The sequence below is a fragment of the Leopardus geoffroyi genome, chromosome B4 (genome assembly GCF_018350155.1).
Source record: "Leopardus geoffroyi isolate Oge1 chromosome B4, O.geoffroyi_Oge1_pat1.0, whole genome shotgun sequence".
Taxonomy (NCBI): Eukaryota; Metazoa; Chordata; class Mammalia; order Carnivora; family Felidae; genus Leopardus; species Leopardus geoffroyi.
Genome location: NC_059341.1, coordinates 124,608,462 through 124,624,780, shown reverse-complemented (window position 1 = coordinate 124,624,780; position 16,319 = coordinate 124,608,462). Strand labels below are relative to the sequence as shown.

The 16,319-nt window shown below is 42.4% G+C and overlaps 1 protein-coding gene across 7 annotated transcripts; it reads left to right on the top strand.

Moving 5' to 3' along the window:
• Positions 1-38: 38 nt before the first annotated feature.
• On the top strand, positions 39-14,094 carry CB4H12orf73 (chromosome B4 C12orf73 homolog). 7 transcript variants are annotated; one of them, XM_045466651.1, is made up of 4 exons: positions 39-132; positions 5,831-6,400; positions 6,726-6,843; positions 7,382-9,641. In XM_045466651.1, exons 2-4 carry the CDS (start codon positions 6,149-6,151, stop codon positions 7,459-7,461), a joined length of 450 nt encoding a protein of 149 aa, XP_045322607.1. In that variant the 5' UTR covers positions 39-132; positions 5,831-6,148; the 3' UTR covers positions 7,462-9,641. The 7 variants fall into 7 exon arrangements, with proteins under 7 accessions (XP_045322607.1, XP_045322610.1, XP_045322609.1 ...); XM_045466654.1 differs by having other exon boundaries at positions 82-132; positions 5,834-6,400; XM_045466653.1 differs by lacking the exon at positions 39-132 and adding an exon at positions 3,924-4,054 and having other exon boundaries at positions 5,834-6,400.
• Positions 14,095-16,319: the final 2,225 nt, after the last annotated feature.

Sequence of the window (16,319 nt, the reverse complement as noted above, 5' to 3'; positions counted from 1 at the left end):
GCCTCGTGGTCGTCACGTGACGCAGGCAGCCCAATCACGTTCGCTCCCCTCTCGTTGGTTCTTCTGCTCGCCGCTTGGCCTTTCGGGAAGGGTGGAGGACAAAAACGGTGGGATGAGGAGCGCTGTGCTGACGTAAGCTTTTTGTCCGATCAGATTCGTCGCTGGTGGGCGGTTGAGGGTGACGAGTGGGAAATGCCCTTTGGGGACGATGTGTAGGTGAGATGGTAATGCTTATTAGGGTTATCCAGGCCTTTCCACCCCAAGTTTTATACCTATTAAAAAAACAGTGTTTTGCGTTATCAAGTATCAATTATCAAGTGTGATGTGGGGGAAATAAGAGACTTTGGAGACAGCAAACCTGGGAGTTGAGGTCACCATACCATCAGTTTACTATTGCGCATCAGTTCACTAGTCTGTAAAATGAGTGTAACTCTAATAAAACTGTTCAGTAAAATGTAAAGTTTTACGGGAACCGATGTCTGCTTTAATTTGAATATGCAAAAATATTGACGTTTTAAGTGTACGATAGATGTCATTTAAGCACCATGCCCCTTTATTACGTTACAGACTAGCCCTTCTGCTTTATTTCTCAATGGCTCTTCCAGCTGATTTTTGTTTCATTAGTATTCAAATTGTCACCGGTGTTTGTATGAGGACTTCACTAAATAACTCTTAACGGGGAGAGGCTTTTCTGTGTCTCTAGTTTGCGTGATGAAAAACATGGCTGCTGTATTAGTTAGCTTTACCTAGACTGTGGTAACAAATGACTCCAAAATCTTGTAATCTGGGCCCTACGGTGCGAGAGCACCCAGCTCCAGGGTCCCAAACGGTCTAGATTTGGCCACTTACCGCTGACAAAATCCAAAGGTAGAGATAGGAATGGTGGTGAAACAAGAATTTACTTCCCCGAGGCCCACACCGGGAAGACAGTGGGCTAGTGTCTCAAAGGGCTGAAAATACTTCCAGGTTTATATAAGGGGTGGGACAGGGGCAGGCTGATCATTGTCCTCAGGTCAATCACACAAGGTCTTGTTGGCATCAGGGCAGTCCTTATTTCTTGAGGGGTAGTTTTGGTTCCCAGCATGGGTTGCATTGCCTTGTGAGTATTTTGCTGAGTTTAGAGATAAACTGGAAAGAAACACTTAGAGAATACCGACTGTGGTCAGAATGGAGGTAGTTGAAGTCCTCTTTGAATCTCAGTGGTTTACAGCAACCAAGGTTTATTTCTCACTAATGTAACATGGACTGGGAAGGGACTATGATCTGTGCTTCGTGTATCCTCATCACTCTGGGATCCACCAAGGGGCTTTCATGAGTAAATACAGAATTTATTTATGATTAATTTGTATCATAGCAATTGCTTCAAGGAAACTTTTAATATTTTTAAATTTTTCGGATCTTTTACAGATGCTCTGTCCATTAGTAGGTACTACTCAGAACCTGACTTATGGTAGATATCCAGTGAAGACTTGTTGAATGAACAACAGCCCATTCTCTCTCTCTCTCTCTCTCTCTCTCTCTCTTTCTGGTTTTTCTAACCACTCAGGACCACAGTCCAGAAAAGTTTTAAAGCAGATAGTTTACCTCAGTTATTTCAGAGACAGAATTCTAGTGACTAAAAATGTGTGTAAAGGGGTGGCTGGGTGGCTCAGTCAGTTGAGTGTTCGACCCTTGATTTCAGCTCAGGTCATGATCCCGGGGTCCTGGGATTGAGCCCATGTTGGGCTCCATGCTGAACATGGAGCCTGCTTCAGATTCTCTCTCCCTCTGCCCCTCTCCCACGGTCTCTGTCTCTCAAATAAATTAAAAATAAATAAAAATGTGTATAAAGAGCTGCAACCTTTACTCAGCATTTCACTCCTGTAGAGTTTCTGTGGAGTGCTGTGCATCCTGGGTCTGCCAGCTCCAGTCATGACCTCTGCAGACCAGGGGCCTCTGCTCAGTTCTGCCTTGCAAAAGGAAGAGTTTCCTGGTAGAGATGCTGGGGAGCAGGACATCAAACCAGGAAATGGTGAAGCAACTGCAACAAAGTGGTTCCTGTCCGGTCAGTCTTTCTCTAACCCTCTGAATCTGGAAGACAAACTTGTGCTTGTGAGCCTTGCCCACCAGAGTTTGTGGAAGCCTAGGAGAAATGTCCTTCTCCAGTCTTTCCCAAATACGTCTCTACTTCAAAGAAACCTTATATGATGGGACAACAGCAAAAGAAGAGCCAATTGCTTCACTTTGTTTCCCTCTTCCTCCCAATGCCTCCTCTCCCTGTGACAAACCTGGTAAACTTGCTTCCTTCTTAGCTATTGTTCTGTCAGTTAGTTGCATCTTATTGTCAACAGGGTTTACTATGGGGGAGGGTTTTCCAAACTGCAGATTTTCAAGTGGGTCCTGAAACTAATTAAGCATTAGGAGAAATACAACAGAATAACAAGTGTTAAAGCGTTTATAATAAACGTAAGTATTGTTTTGTTTATACATAGAAACGTACATACATACCATGATCCTATAAATGTATTTCTTACTGTGAATCACAATCAAAAAAAGCTTGAAAAGCCATTATAATGGAGTTTATTCTACCAAGTGAGAGGGAGCAAACGAGGAGACCTGTGGTTCACACACTCTGTTGTATCTACTCAGCCTTTTATTACAGCTCTTTAATACTTAAGCTTTATTTTGTAAAATGGGGTATTGGTGGTGTTGCCCTGGGGGAATCGCTACATGTTCCAAGCAAATGATTTAGAAAAAAATCTGTGTCAGGGGGCTTTAATGAACATTCATTTTAGGGGAGAATACAAGATTTTCTAGGCTGCAAAAGAGTTGACTTTTTTTTTTAAACGTTTTATTTATTTTTGAGACAGGGAGAGACAGAGCATGAATAGGGGAGGGTCAGAGAGAGGGAGACACAGAATCCGAAACAGGCTCCAGGCTCTGAGCTGTCAGCACAGAGCCCGACGCCGGGCTCGAACTCACGGACCTCGAGATCATGATCTGAGCCGAAGTCGGCCGCCTAACAAGCTGAGCCACCCAGGCGCCCCTGACTTTTCTTATTCTTAAAATTTATGAGCCTTTGAACATTTGTTTCCAGTTAATGTTTAAACTTTCACTTACGTATTTAAGTTTTTGAGTAGGTGATAGGAGCTTGTGCTGAATTGAATACTGTCTCCCTCACATTTGTGTGCACTTGGTATCTGTGAATGTGGGCTTATTTAGCAGATATAATCAAGTCAAGATAAAGTCATACTGGATTAAGGTGGGCCCTAAATCCAATGACTGGTGTCCTTCTAAGAAGAGAGACACAAGATACACATACATAGGACTTGTTACTGATAGACTACAATATGAATGGGAATTGGGCACTGCATAAAATGATTTTGGATTCATGGCAGAAAACTCAAAAGATAGAGGAACTTGGGTTGCTCAGTTGGTTAAGCGTTCAACTTTTGACTTCAGCCCAGGTCATGATCTCATTGTTGTGAGTTAAAGCCAAGTTGGCCCCCAATGTGGGGCTAGAACTCATGAACCAGGAGATCATAACCTGAGCCGAAGTCAGACGCTCAACGGACTGAGCCACCCAGGTGCCCCCCAAATCAGTTTTAGCTGTGCTAAGCCGGTATTTATCTTGCCTTAAAGATCTTGTCCTGAAACTTATTACATATTCTATCTCAAGAATTTTTAAAGTATATACTTTCTTAGTTTATAAGAATGTATAATTTTTAAAATTTTTAAACATTTTACTTATTTTTTTATAGAGACAGAGCACAAGTGGGGGAGGGGCAGAGAGAGAAGGAGACACAGAGTCCGAAGCAGGCTCCGGGCTCCGAGCTGTCCACACAGAGCCCGACGCGGGGCTCAAACTCACAGACTGTGAGATCGTGACCCGAGCTGAAGTCGGACACTCAACCGACTGAGCCACCCAGGCGCCTCAAGAGTGTATAATTTAAAAAAATTTTTTAGAAAGAGTGTAATTATCCTAATAGAAGTTAATTTATTTTCTGCACTGTTTTTAGAAAATAACCTCTGACCTTTAATATGGAATTTAATCAGTATCTGCCAGTTTCAACAGGTATGTCAGGAATTTGATTAATGTTTGAAATCTGATGTAGCTTTCACTTCTCAGAGACAGGAATGTGCGATACAGAGCAAGATCCCAAATAAACAAAAATTACTTGTCGTTTTCTGAGGCATCTATTTAAATCAGTTAACCTGAGAGCTCCTTTCTAACATGAAACCCATGTTAACTAAATAACATGAATAAATGTGTAGCCCCTATGTACTTTTAACTGAATGAATTAGGGGAGAATATTGCAGAAATTAAGGCGAAGTGAAGGTTTCTGAGTGGTGAGCTCAAGAAGTAAGAAGCTAGGGGCGCCTGGGTGGCGCAGTGGGTTAAGTGTCCGACTTCAGCCAGGTCACGATCTCGCGGTCCGGGAGTTCGAGCCCCGCGTCAGGCTCTGGGCTGACGGCTCGGAGCCTGGAGCCTGCTTCCGATTCTGTGTCTCCCTCTCTCTCTGCCCCTCCCCCGTTCATGCTCTGTCTCTCTCTGTCCCAAAAATAAATAAATGTTGAAAAAAAAATTAAAAAAAAAAAAAAAAAAAAAAAAAGAAGTAAGAAGCTAGGCTCTTGGATAGGAAATCGTTTCTGCTGCTGGCAGGCAGGGCCAGTCTCCTGGGTGTTTGCCCTGTGCACACAAAAAGCATGATCCATAAAAGAAAATTGAAAATTGGACTTCATTAAAGTTAGAAGCTTCTGCTCTTCAAAAGATTATTAAGGAAAAGTAAAGACAAGGTATAGACAGGGAGAAAATATTTACAGGTCAAATCTATCTGATACAAGATTTATATCCATAATACATAAAGATGACTAAACTCATAATAAAAAACCAAACACAATAAAAAATGGATAAAAGGTGTGAACAGATATGTCACCAAATATAAGCATACAACAGGATTCTTAGCATCATTAGTCATGAGACACCATTACCAACTTATTAGAGTCCCTAAAAATTAAAAAGAGTAACCAGACCAGGTGTTGGAAGAGGATGGAGAAGAACTGGAGCTGTCAACACGGCTGGTGAGAGTGTGAAACTGGATACCTACTTTGGAAAACAGCTTGACAATTTCTTAAAAAGTTGACTATACTCCTACCTGCTATATGCTGCAGCCATTCTACTCCTAGGAAAGTATTCAACAGAAATGGAGCATGTGTTCACAGGCCTGTATATTAGTCTTTTTGATATATTTTACTGTTCATAAAAGCTTTATTCCTATAAGCCCCAAACTGGAAACAACCAAAATGTCCACCAAAGGTGAATGGATAAACCAATTGTGGTAGAATTATACTCAGCAGTAAAACAAAGTGAACTAGTGATACATGCAGCAATGTGGATGAATCTCAAAATAATTGTGCTGCATGAAATAAGCTAGACCGACAGTATGTCAGGATTCCATTTACAGAGCATTCTAGAAAATGCACATTTATCTGTTGTGACAGGAAGGTCAGTGTTTGATCCAGAGGAGACTGTGGGAGGAATTAGAGGCATAGAGAAACTTTGTGTGTGATGGATATGTTAATTATTTTGATTGTGGTAATGGTCACACAGGTGTACAAATGCCAGACCTCATCAATTTGCATATTTAGAATATGTGGTTTATGTCAAATATACCCCCATAAAAGTGTTTAAAAGCTGAGTGTATCATGATTCATGTTATATATACAACCAAAAGCTTTCAGAATATAGTCTTGCGTTACCTTTTTCTCAACAAAAATCAATTCATAGTCATAGCACAATCTAAATATGAATAGATTAAACAATGTCGACTTCAGTTTTCTTTTTTTCCAGTAGCACCGCAGCCTAAGGAAACAGTGTGAGTGTGCCTTTGCTTCAGGTCAAAGGACGCCGGGCACAATAACAGAGAGAGCTTTTAACTTCACTCACTAGAGGGTGACCTCATCTGAGCACGTCCTGGTCAGCATGCCAACCTCCACCCCCTCCTAAAAAGGTGGTAAACGCAAGCAACTTTCTTGGGCGTGTGAAAGGACAAACCGGGGACAATAATCCTGCCAGCTCCGAGCCCGAAATTCGACAGCCGACTATACGGCAGATCTTACTGTAGGGAGAGTCATGAGCCCGAATTAAGTTGAAAGAAAAGAAAAAGGAATGGAAAGGAAGAAAAGAAAAGAAAAGGAGAAGAGAAAAAACAGAAAAGAAAAAAAAAGAGAGACAAAGAATAGGCAACGGCTCCGGCCCAAAGTCCCAACTCTGCCTGGTCACGTGCCCGCGCGCCCAACTTTCTGGTCCGATGCTGCTCCCAGGCCCTGTACTTTTGGTTCCGCCCGCCGGCTGTCGGCTACTACCCCGGCGCATTTCCGGCCGTGGTGGGACAGTCTGCGGAAAGTAGGGCACTTCGCGGTAAGGTCTACCCGGGCGCGCCGTTAGAGCCAGTAGGGAGTGCGGTGTGCAGTTTCCCTTCTGTAAGGGTTGATAGGGTCGCGGGGAAGCCACCAGGTGTCGGCCTTCCGCTTGATGTGCAAGATCTGCCTTTAAGTTCCAAAGGCCCAGCCCCCACACTAAGAGCCCCTGGGAGGCTGCTCTCGGGCGTGGAGGGGGCGTTCGGACCCTCAGCGCGCTCGTTTCGTAACTGGGGACACGGGCGCGGGGTGGGAGAGAACGCGGTGGCCTGTTTCGTCTTGAGCTGAGAGCGTTCTAACACCTTCCGCCTTTCCTCCCCGTCTAGCCCACCGACCATGCCCGCGGGCGTGTCCTGGGCCACCTACTTGAAAATGTTCGCCGCCAGCCTCCTGGCCATGTGCGCCGGGGCCGAAGTGGTGCACAGGTACTACCGGCCGGACCTGGTGAGTGCAGGAGGGGCTGTGGTCCTGGCTCCTGGACCACTCCATTCTCCTCCCAGCAACGCAGACCATCTTAAAACGAAATTAGAAGCACCTCTGCTTTGGACCTGAAGCCTTATGATGGCATTCCATTGCATTAAGAGCAATGCATGACCTGTTCTTAACAAGGCCTTACAGGGGTCTTAGCCTGTCACCTGCCTACCACTGGCCTTAATCTGCCATTTACCTCTTGTTCCCACTGTTGCAGCCACACTGGCTTCTTTGCGGTTTCTCAAACTCAGAAAGCCTGTCCCCATCTCAAGGCCATGCTTTTTCTCATCCCGGAATGCTTTCCTCCCAGATCTTGGGGTTGGTTTCCTACTTCAAAACGTCAGGTCTCTGCTCAAATATCTCCTCCAGCAATGAAGGTCCTTTGGACAGCTCCTAAAGGATTGCTTCTGTGCTATTATGTCTCTGTTCTTTGTTTCCAGAAAGGACTTGTCACAGTTTGCAAGTATTTTATTCCTTTGTCTATTGACTTGTTCTTTGTTTCCTCCACCAGAATGTAATCTCCATGAAGGGACTGGACCTGCGTCGTTCACCCTTGTATCTCAGTCACCTAGGAAAGAGCTTAGAATGTAGTAAATGCTCAATAAATATTTGATGATTGAAGAATGAGGGAATATAGGCATTCAAAAGAGGGAGAAACTTACATTAATTTTAATAAGCCTTCATTGAGTTAGAACTGGGAATTACAGGTGCTTTTGAAGACTTCTGGTCTGGTGGAGGTGGAGGCAAGGAAGCACAGCGAAAGAATGACAAATGTGTGCTAGGTATTATGCTACAGGTGTGAATAGAGTTGTTTGGAGCACCGCATAGGGAACGGTCATTTCTGCCCGGACTCTGGACAGGTAACACAGAGAACCAACCATTTGTGTTTCTAGTTTTAGTGAATTGACAACGACGGTTTTGGAGGTATTCTTGTTTTCAGAGGAGGAAACAGGTTCAGAAGAGTGAACATGATTTCCCAAGATCACATAGCTTACTGAGGATTTGAAGCCCAAGCTTTCTGTTTAGTGTTTCTCTTTTTGGATCCTGTTAATAAAGTAGTATAACACCAACGTACAACATTCAGCTTGAATTCAGGCATGTAGATGAGAATGTGCAAATCCCTCCTTCCCATTTACTAAAACCCCCTTTCCCCAGTCTGCTCCCCACACGTCTACCATTTTTTGATTAGTGTCTACTTGCAGACTTTTACTGTTGTTGAAATAAGCACACACACAGAGTTTATATGTAAATAGGCATTCATATACACAATTCTCTGTAACTTGCTTGTTTCGGTTAAAATCTATATGAATACACACATGTTTATATCAATAGCCTTTTTTCTTTCTGACCATTGAATAGCATTTCCTTATATGGTTGTTCCATATATTATTTAATCAATCCCCTAGTGACATTTTGGTGGTACCTAGTTTTTGTACAAACAATGCTGACGTAGCTCTTTCTTACCACCATAGACTTCTCCTTTGAGTTCTGGGGATGCATCAAGGATACTTAGTGGAGACCAAAAGGTGTAAGAACCTTCCACAGAAATGCAATTGAGTCATTAATTCATGAGGAATTGACATCAGGCAGGCATCACAGAGGAAGGAATGCCTGTTATTTGACCCTGGGGAATTGACCAAAAAATTGCCCTTTGATTCACTCTTCTCATTATAAGTGGGAGTATGCAAGGTTGCTGCTCGGACCTTGAGAAGAGGCAGCATGAAACCACAATCTCTAGAAGGACCATACTGAAGCGTCTCAGGCCACTTCATCCTGATTGGGTGATGACATAAGCAGTAGGGTACCTCTCTAGGGACTTGACAACAGCTAGGGCTGGCCAGCTATGTGTAGGATGCTGGATGCTTTACTAACATTTAAAGGATTTGTGTTCTTTACCTGCGTCTGTTGGTGCTGTTCTGGCAATGACTCACTGTTGTAACAACCTCTGGCCTTTATAGGGGTCTTTCAGTCTTTACAGCTGGAAGGTCTGGGTGGAGCCCAGAGCAGAAGACACCTTGATGGCTGCCTAGAGCAGGTGCTTAGTACTGTCTTAAGCGAGCAGCATCAAGGATGCTTTTTCGAGTTGTGCAGCTCAGCTCCTCAGAATAGGAATGGAGGCAAGGATGCAAGGCGGACACTCTGTCCTGGGATACAAAGCGTGCTTTTGCTTGAGCTTTTCTTTGCAGTTTCATTTACTTTTGCATTACTTTTGCTGGTTCTGTTTTCCTTAATTTATAATCTATTATCAAAACAATGGGTGGTCAAAAAAATGCAGTCTCAGGACTCATGTTAAAGTGTTCATTTTTGGTTTCTCCAGACACAACCATATACACACAAACTGCTATTTAGAACGTCTGCTGACATTGTTTTTTTTTAATTAAAAAAGAAAAATTTTTTTAACATTTATTCATTTTTTGAGAGAGAGAGAGAGAGAGAGAGAGAGAGAGCATGAATGGGGAAGGGGCAGAGAGAGGGAGACACAGAATCCTAAGCAGGCTCCAGGCTCTGAGCTGTCAGCACGGAGCCCGACGCAGGGCTCGAACCCATGAACTGTGAGATCATGACCTGAGCAGAAGTTGGATGCTCAACCAACTGAGCCACCCAGGCGCCCCAACATTGTTAAATTTTGATGTCAGTAAACTTTTTAGTCTTTTAAAAGTTATATACTATGTATATATATAAATATATAATATATAAAAATCTATATTATATATATTACCTATCTTGTAAAGAAAAGTGCTGTCTTTCTTTTAATAAAAGTTGAATTGTCATTTTAGTTTTGTAATGTATTGGCAACTCAGATTACTCCACATGTGTGCCTGTGTGTGTAAGTGGGTGGTTGTATAAACTTTGTAGAAATTTGAAACCTGCTGTTACTGTACTTCATTATTTTTTAAGGTTTTTCTTTTAATTCCAGTTAACATGCAGTGTTATATTAGTTTCAGATGTACAGTATAGTATATTATTATATTTTATAGGGCTTTGTGATTTCATATAATTTCCTTTTTGTCCTTTTTTTTGTGTTTGTTTTTTTATTTTAGAGAAAGCATGTGTGAGTGAGGGAGAGGGGCAGTGGGAATGAGAGGGAGGGAGAGAGGGAGAGAGAGAGAAAGAGGAAGAATCCCAGGCAGGCTCCATGATCAGTGTGGAGCTGATACTCGGCTCGATCCCACAACCCTGGGATCATTACCTGAGCCAAAATCAAGAGTCGGACACTCAGCTGACTGAGCCACCCAGGGGCCCCCATATAATTTCCTTTTGTGACCTGGGGGAAAAAAGAGCCCGTCTAAATTAATTCTTTTTCACAGTTTAATGGACAGGAAACAAACTATGTTCTTTGCTTGTATTAAAGGGATTGGAATGTCAACATCCTAGGACTAGTTGAAGATAGGAAATTGTCAGACAAGTTACTCTAGCTTTTATTCCAGTTCTCATAGCTGATTTTTGTGGAAAGTCATTTTCACTTCAAAATGAGAATTTTGCTGTGAAGCACGTCTCTTAGGTCCCTACGTCTGACCCCGACCCCAAACCCCAAACCCCATATTCTTTCCTAAACTATTTTATTTCTTTAGGATTAATTAGTTGTTAGGAGACAAAGAGTAAAATGAACCAGATCACGGTGTTTGGACTTCAGGCATTGAAAGGCTATTGAGATTTTTGATGTGATTTAAATTATACCAGAATAATCTCGCAGTTTTGTATAAAATAATTAGAGTAAAGATTTTATTTCTCTACAATCTTATGAGCTTATAAGGGTCCTGAGCAATGATTTATTCATGGAGCACAGTTTTTGCCTGCTTTTTATAACCTCACAGGGTTGTAAGAAATGAGGAGATTACGATGTGGTCCTTTTCCTCAGGACCTTACAGTGGAAGCTGATAGCTGATAGAAAGAGACATGCCTCTGAATCATTCTGGACAGTTCCACTTGGATGTGCAGTGAGCATGTTCAAAACTGAGCTCCTGGCCTTCCTCCAACAGACCTGCCCTTGAAGTCTTGCCTATCACAGTGGATGGTGACTCCATTGTTCTCGTTGTTCAGGCCCAAACCTAGCAGTCCTCTTTAATGCCTGTCTCATACTGTGCATGACAGCAAATCCCATTGGCTTTACCTGAAGAATATATCCAGAATCTCACTGCTTTTCACCACCTCCTTTGCTGCCACTTAGTTCGAACCACTGTCAGTCACCTCCCACCTCAGGGACTGTGTTAGCTCCCTGGTCTGGCTTCTGCCTTCCATCCCTGCTCCCCTCCAGTCTTTCCTCAGTAAAAGCCATTGTCCTCTTTTTACGCTTGGCTTGAGTCAGGTCATGTCACTCCTCTGCTCAGAACCCTCCACTGGTTTTGCATCTCTGCACCCACTTTTCCCCTCTGTCCTCGTCTCTTCCTAACTTCTAGTCAAATACTTTATGCCAGCTGTGCTGACCACCTTGATTTTCCTTGTGCGTAAAGGTACGTTCCTGCCGTAGATCCTCTGCATTTGTGGTTCCTTCTGTCCGAAACACTCCTAGATATCTGCGTGGCCGCTTTCCTCACCCTCCTTCATGTCTTTGTTCGGAAGTCACCTTTTCAGACAAAATAAGCCCATGGAAAGATGCTCGGCATCTTTAGCCATCAGGGAAATGCAGATGACGACCATAGTAAGATACCACTTCATAACCACTATCATGGCTATAATTAAAAAAACCAGACTGGGGGCGCCTGGGTGGTTCAGTCGGTTGGGCGACCGACTTCGGCTCGGGTCATAATCTCGCGGTCTGTGAGTTCGAGCCCCACATTGGGCTCTGTGCTGACAGCTCAGGGCCTGGAGCCTGTTTCAGATTGTGTCTCACTCTCTGACCTTCCCCCATTCATGCTCTATCTCTCTCTGTCTCTAAAATGAATAAACGTTAAAAAAAAATTTTTTTAATAAAAAAAAAAACAAAACCAGACTGCTCATGAGAAGTGTTGGTGAGCATGTAGAGTAAAGGGAACCCCCTTACGGTGCTGATAGGAATGTAAAATGGCGCAGCTGCTTTGGAAAACAGTCTGGAAGTTCCTGACCCAGTTCAACATAGAGTCATAGGACTTAGCAATTCCACATCTAGGTTTATACCCAAGAGAAATGAAAACATACGTTCACGCAAAAACTTGTACACACAGACAGATGTTCACAGAAGTATTATTCGTAAGGGTAAAAAAGTGGGAACAATCCAAATGTCCATCATCTGGTGAATGGATAAGTAAAATGTGGTCTATCCTTTTAATGGAATATTATTCTGTCCTCAAAGGAAATGAAGTACAGATATATTTGACAGCATGGATCAGACCTTGAAAACATGCCAAGTGAAAGAAACTACTCACAAAAGACCACATGTTATATGATTCCATTTATGTGAAATGTCCAGAATAGGCAAATCTGTGGAGACAAAAAGATTAATGGTTGCCCAGGGCAGTGGCTTAGTGTGGGGCAGGATTGTATGGAAATAGTAGTGACAGCTGATGGGCACAGGGTTTCTTTTTGGAGTGATGAAAAAGTTCTAGAATTTATTGTAGTGAGGGATGCACTCACTTTGTGAATATACCAAAAGCCACTGAATTGGAATCGTATACTTTAAACAGGTGAATGGTATGGTATATGAATTATATCTCACTGTGTCACTAAAGCTGTCATGTCAAGCTTTTCCTGACCACTTTTCTTTAAGTCAGTTCTGTTTTTTTTTCTCTTTATAATTTGCACATAATAGGCACTTACTGTTTTTGAATAAATCAGTTGATTTTTTTTTTCTTTTTTTTTTTTTTAATTTTTTTTTTTTTCAACGTTTATTTATTTTTGGGACAGAGAGAGACAGAGCATGAACGGGGGAGGGGCAGAGAGAGAGGGAGACACAGAATCGGAAACAGGCTCCAGGCTCTGAGCCATCAGCCCAGAGCCCGACGCGGGGCTCGAACTCACGGACCGCGAGATCGTGACCTGGCTGAAGTCGGACGCTTAACCGACTGCGCCACCCAGGCGCCCCTAAATCAGTTGATTTCTAATACCTGTTTTCTGTGCCAGGCACATGGTGGAGAGTAAGTGGTGCGGGAATGAGTTTCAAAATGTGGGAAGCTTTATTAAAATTGTGATCTGTCATTTAATGTTGATGGAAACTCTCCCTCTGTGAGTCCTGTAATACTGAAGACACAGGTTCTTATAATTAGGATTTACGATTGAGTGCACAGGGACTTTTTGTTCTACTTTTTGCGTTCTTTGATGCCTTTCAGGTCACAGTTAATTACAGTCTAAGAAAGCACCGGCATCTGTGTTTTTTTGTTTTGTTTACTAGACAATACCTGAAATTCCACCAAAGCCTGGAGAACTCAAAACGGAGCTTTTGGGACTGAAAAAGAGCCAACGTGAACCTCAAGTTTCTCAGCAATAGAAACTTCAAAATACGACTCTGTCAAGAACTCTGTGAATATTTTAAGTATTAAATACATCTTTTTAAAGTCTGTTGAGTCAACTGCTTGTCTTTAAACACCTAATGCAGTGCTAACTGCAAGAGGAGGTGCTCAGGTGTTAGCTGATGCGTTGAGATTTTATTATAGATTGACCACTGTTTCTTGAAAACTGCCAAAATATGTATCATCAGCTTTTTGAATGTGAATAGATACTTAGTCTTGAATATTATGTGAGAAAGAATGTCTGCAGTGTTCCCTGCCCTTATAATTCTGGGTTATTTCTCTGAATAAGCTTGACCAGCATGGCATAATGGGAATTCTGAATTAACTATAATAAAAGTGCCATTGACACTGAAAGCTTATGGTATGAAGTTAATATTTCTCCAAAACTGGAAATTGCTACTAAACTGAATTAAGTTGAAATATTTAAAGTTTGAAGTTCTTTTTTTTTTTTTAAGTTTATTTTTCAGAGAGAGAACGTGTGCACGTGCAATTGTGCAATCGGGGTCCTCGAGGGGCAGGAGAGAGAGAATCCCAAGGCTCTGTGCTGTCAGCACAGACCCCAATGCAGGACTCGATTCCACAAACCAAGAGCTCATGACCTGAGCATAAATCAAAAGTCAGATGCTTAAGTGACTCAGCCACCCAGGCGCTCCAAAGTTTGAAGTTCTTTAATTGTGTACTTGACATAATTATGAAAGATGTCACTCGGACTGTCGCAAGTTCTTTACCCCCAAATTTGAGAAACCTGTTACTATGTAATTATTCTTACAAAATAAATTTTAAAATAACCGAAAAGCTTAAATGAGCTTTGTAATTGGGTGAATTGTGTCCTCTTTCAAAAGATGTTGAAGTCTTAACCCCCAGTACCTGTGAAGGTGACCTTATTTGGAAATAGGGTCTTTGCAAATGTAACCAAGATAAGATGGGGTCATCAGGGTGGGTCCTAATCCAACATGACTGGGGTCTTTACAAGAAGAGGAGAACACAGACACACTAGGAGAATGCTAGGTGACAACAGAGACCGGAGGGATGCAACTACGATCCCAGGAGCACCAAGGATGGCGGACCACCACCAGAAGCCAGGAAGAAGGAGGGATTCTAGCCAGAGTCTCAGCGCGTGGCCTGGCTGACACCTGGAGTTTAAGACCTCTGGCCTCCGGAACTGTGAGGGAATCCATTTCTGTTGTTTTAAGCCACCCGGTTGGCGGTACTTTGTTATGGCAGCCCTAGGAAAGTAATATAAATACTTCAAGTCTTCCTCTGAGTTTATAAAGGACAAAAGTAATTGAGAGAGCAGTTGGCTCTCTACTTAGGGCTATTTTTCCAAGAAAGATTTTCAGAATTTTTTTTTCTTCATGTTTGTTTATTTTTGAGAGATTAAGCAAGTGGGGGAGGGGCAGAGAGAATCCCAAGCAAGCTCTGCCGGGTCAGCACAGAGCCCAATGCAGGGCTTGAACTCACAAACTTGACCTGAGATGAAACCAAGAGTCAGATGCTTAACTGACTGAGCACCCCAGTAAAGTGCTAATTCTAAGGATTCTAAGTGACTTTCACCAAAGTATGTATGTATTCCTGTTTTGAAGTTAACCTGTTATGAAAAATATACCTTATGGCGGCCATGGAAATGCGGGAATAACTCCCTGAGGAAAGACAGTAAATAAGGCCGTAAATGCTGATCACGGAGCAGCCTTCGGTTGTCTTGGCCTCTGCAGGGATTTTATCAGCTAGGGTGGCCTTGCTCAGAGCCACATGCCTCCTGCCATTGGGCACAACTCTGAGGGGCCCCTTGTGGTTCAGTTCCCTGTGGGCTGGCTGGGGCCATCTTTGGACATGCGTTGCTTCTCCCCTTCTCCCTCTGCTCCATCCCATTTCCTTTCCTTCCACAGGTGCTGATTTAAGCGCACTCCTTAACGAACATCCTGTATACTAAACTCCATTCTAGTGCTTCCTGGAGAACCAAATCGGGTGACCTACAAACCAAAAATCAAAAGTAGTACTAGATTCTTCCTTAATAAAGCTGTGGGAGAAAACAACTCAAGATGGGCCAGTTGCAAGTTGTTTGGTAATTAAATTAGGTCAAACAGTTGTGCAAGGTGTCTTGGACATAGCTGCTCGCTTTTCCAAAAACTGAGGGAGTACGATGCTTTCTAAGCTTCCTGCTGGAAACAATGGAAACTCAGAATTTGCAATTGGAAGACTCTGAAGAGCAATTTTCCGATGTTATTAATTTAATGCAATGCGATGGCTTTAATTTCTTTATAACAATCTTTATTAAAAATGGTAATCTATAGTGGCCAAAAAATTGGAAACTAGTACAATAGCTAATAATATAACATCGTATCACAAAAAGAAGCCACATCTTAACTATAGCATGTTTCCCGATGACGATGACTGATGGAGCTCCCGTTTTATTTCTTAAAAGAAACAGATTTTAAAAAAGATACACATTCAAGTAAGGTAGCCATTAAAGTGATTATTGCAAATTAACCCTAGAAAAATAGCTTGGAGGGAGGAGTAGGAAGCATACAACCAACAGAAATACAAGAAGCCCAGAAAAGCGTCCCAGATCATCAGGAAAATTCAGTCCCTAACAAAACAGTAAGGTTGTATTATAGTTAATATTAAAGTTATCATAGTAAAGTTAGTTTCCACAGAATTTCCTCTCACACATAGGATCTCTGAATATACAACTCAGATTTTCTCTCCCTAGCCACAGTTAGACTACCATTTCAGATGGCTACACAACTAGTCAAAGTACAGAAACCAGTTTCTCATAAATAATACACTTCAAAAGAAATTAAATGATCACACACTTGCTGAGGACCAGCACTCATTATCTAGTTATCTCTGTTGTAGGATTATGGGTGTTTTAAGAGACAGTCTTATTTTGGAGTAACTCTAGATTTACAGGAAAACTGCAAAGATGGTAGAATCCCCACGTGGCTTCTCCCTGTTTCCATGGATGCCATCCTCTTACATCACCATGCTGTAGGTGTCAAAGCCAAGGAACCATGAACTATATTATAC

Coding starts and splice junctions, on each gene's coding strand:
- CB4H12orf73 (XM_045466651.1), top strand. CDS start 6,149: ATGGAAAGGAAGAAAAGAAAAGAAAAGGAGAAGAGAAAAAACAGAAAA. Junction 6,401..6,725: donor GGAAAGTAGGGCACTTCGCG/GTAAGGTCTACC, acceptor CTCCCCGTCTAG/CCCACCGACCATGCCCGCGG. Junction 6,844..7,381: donor GGTACTACCGGCCGGACCTG/GTGAGTGCAGGA, acceptor TTCCTCCACCAG/AATGTAATCTCCATGAAGGG.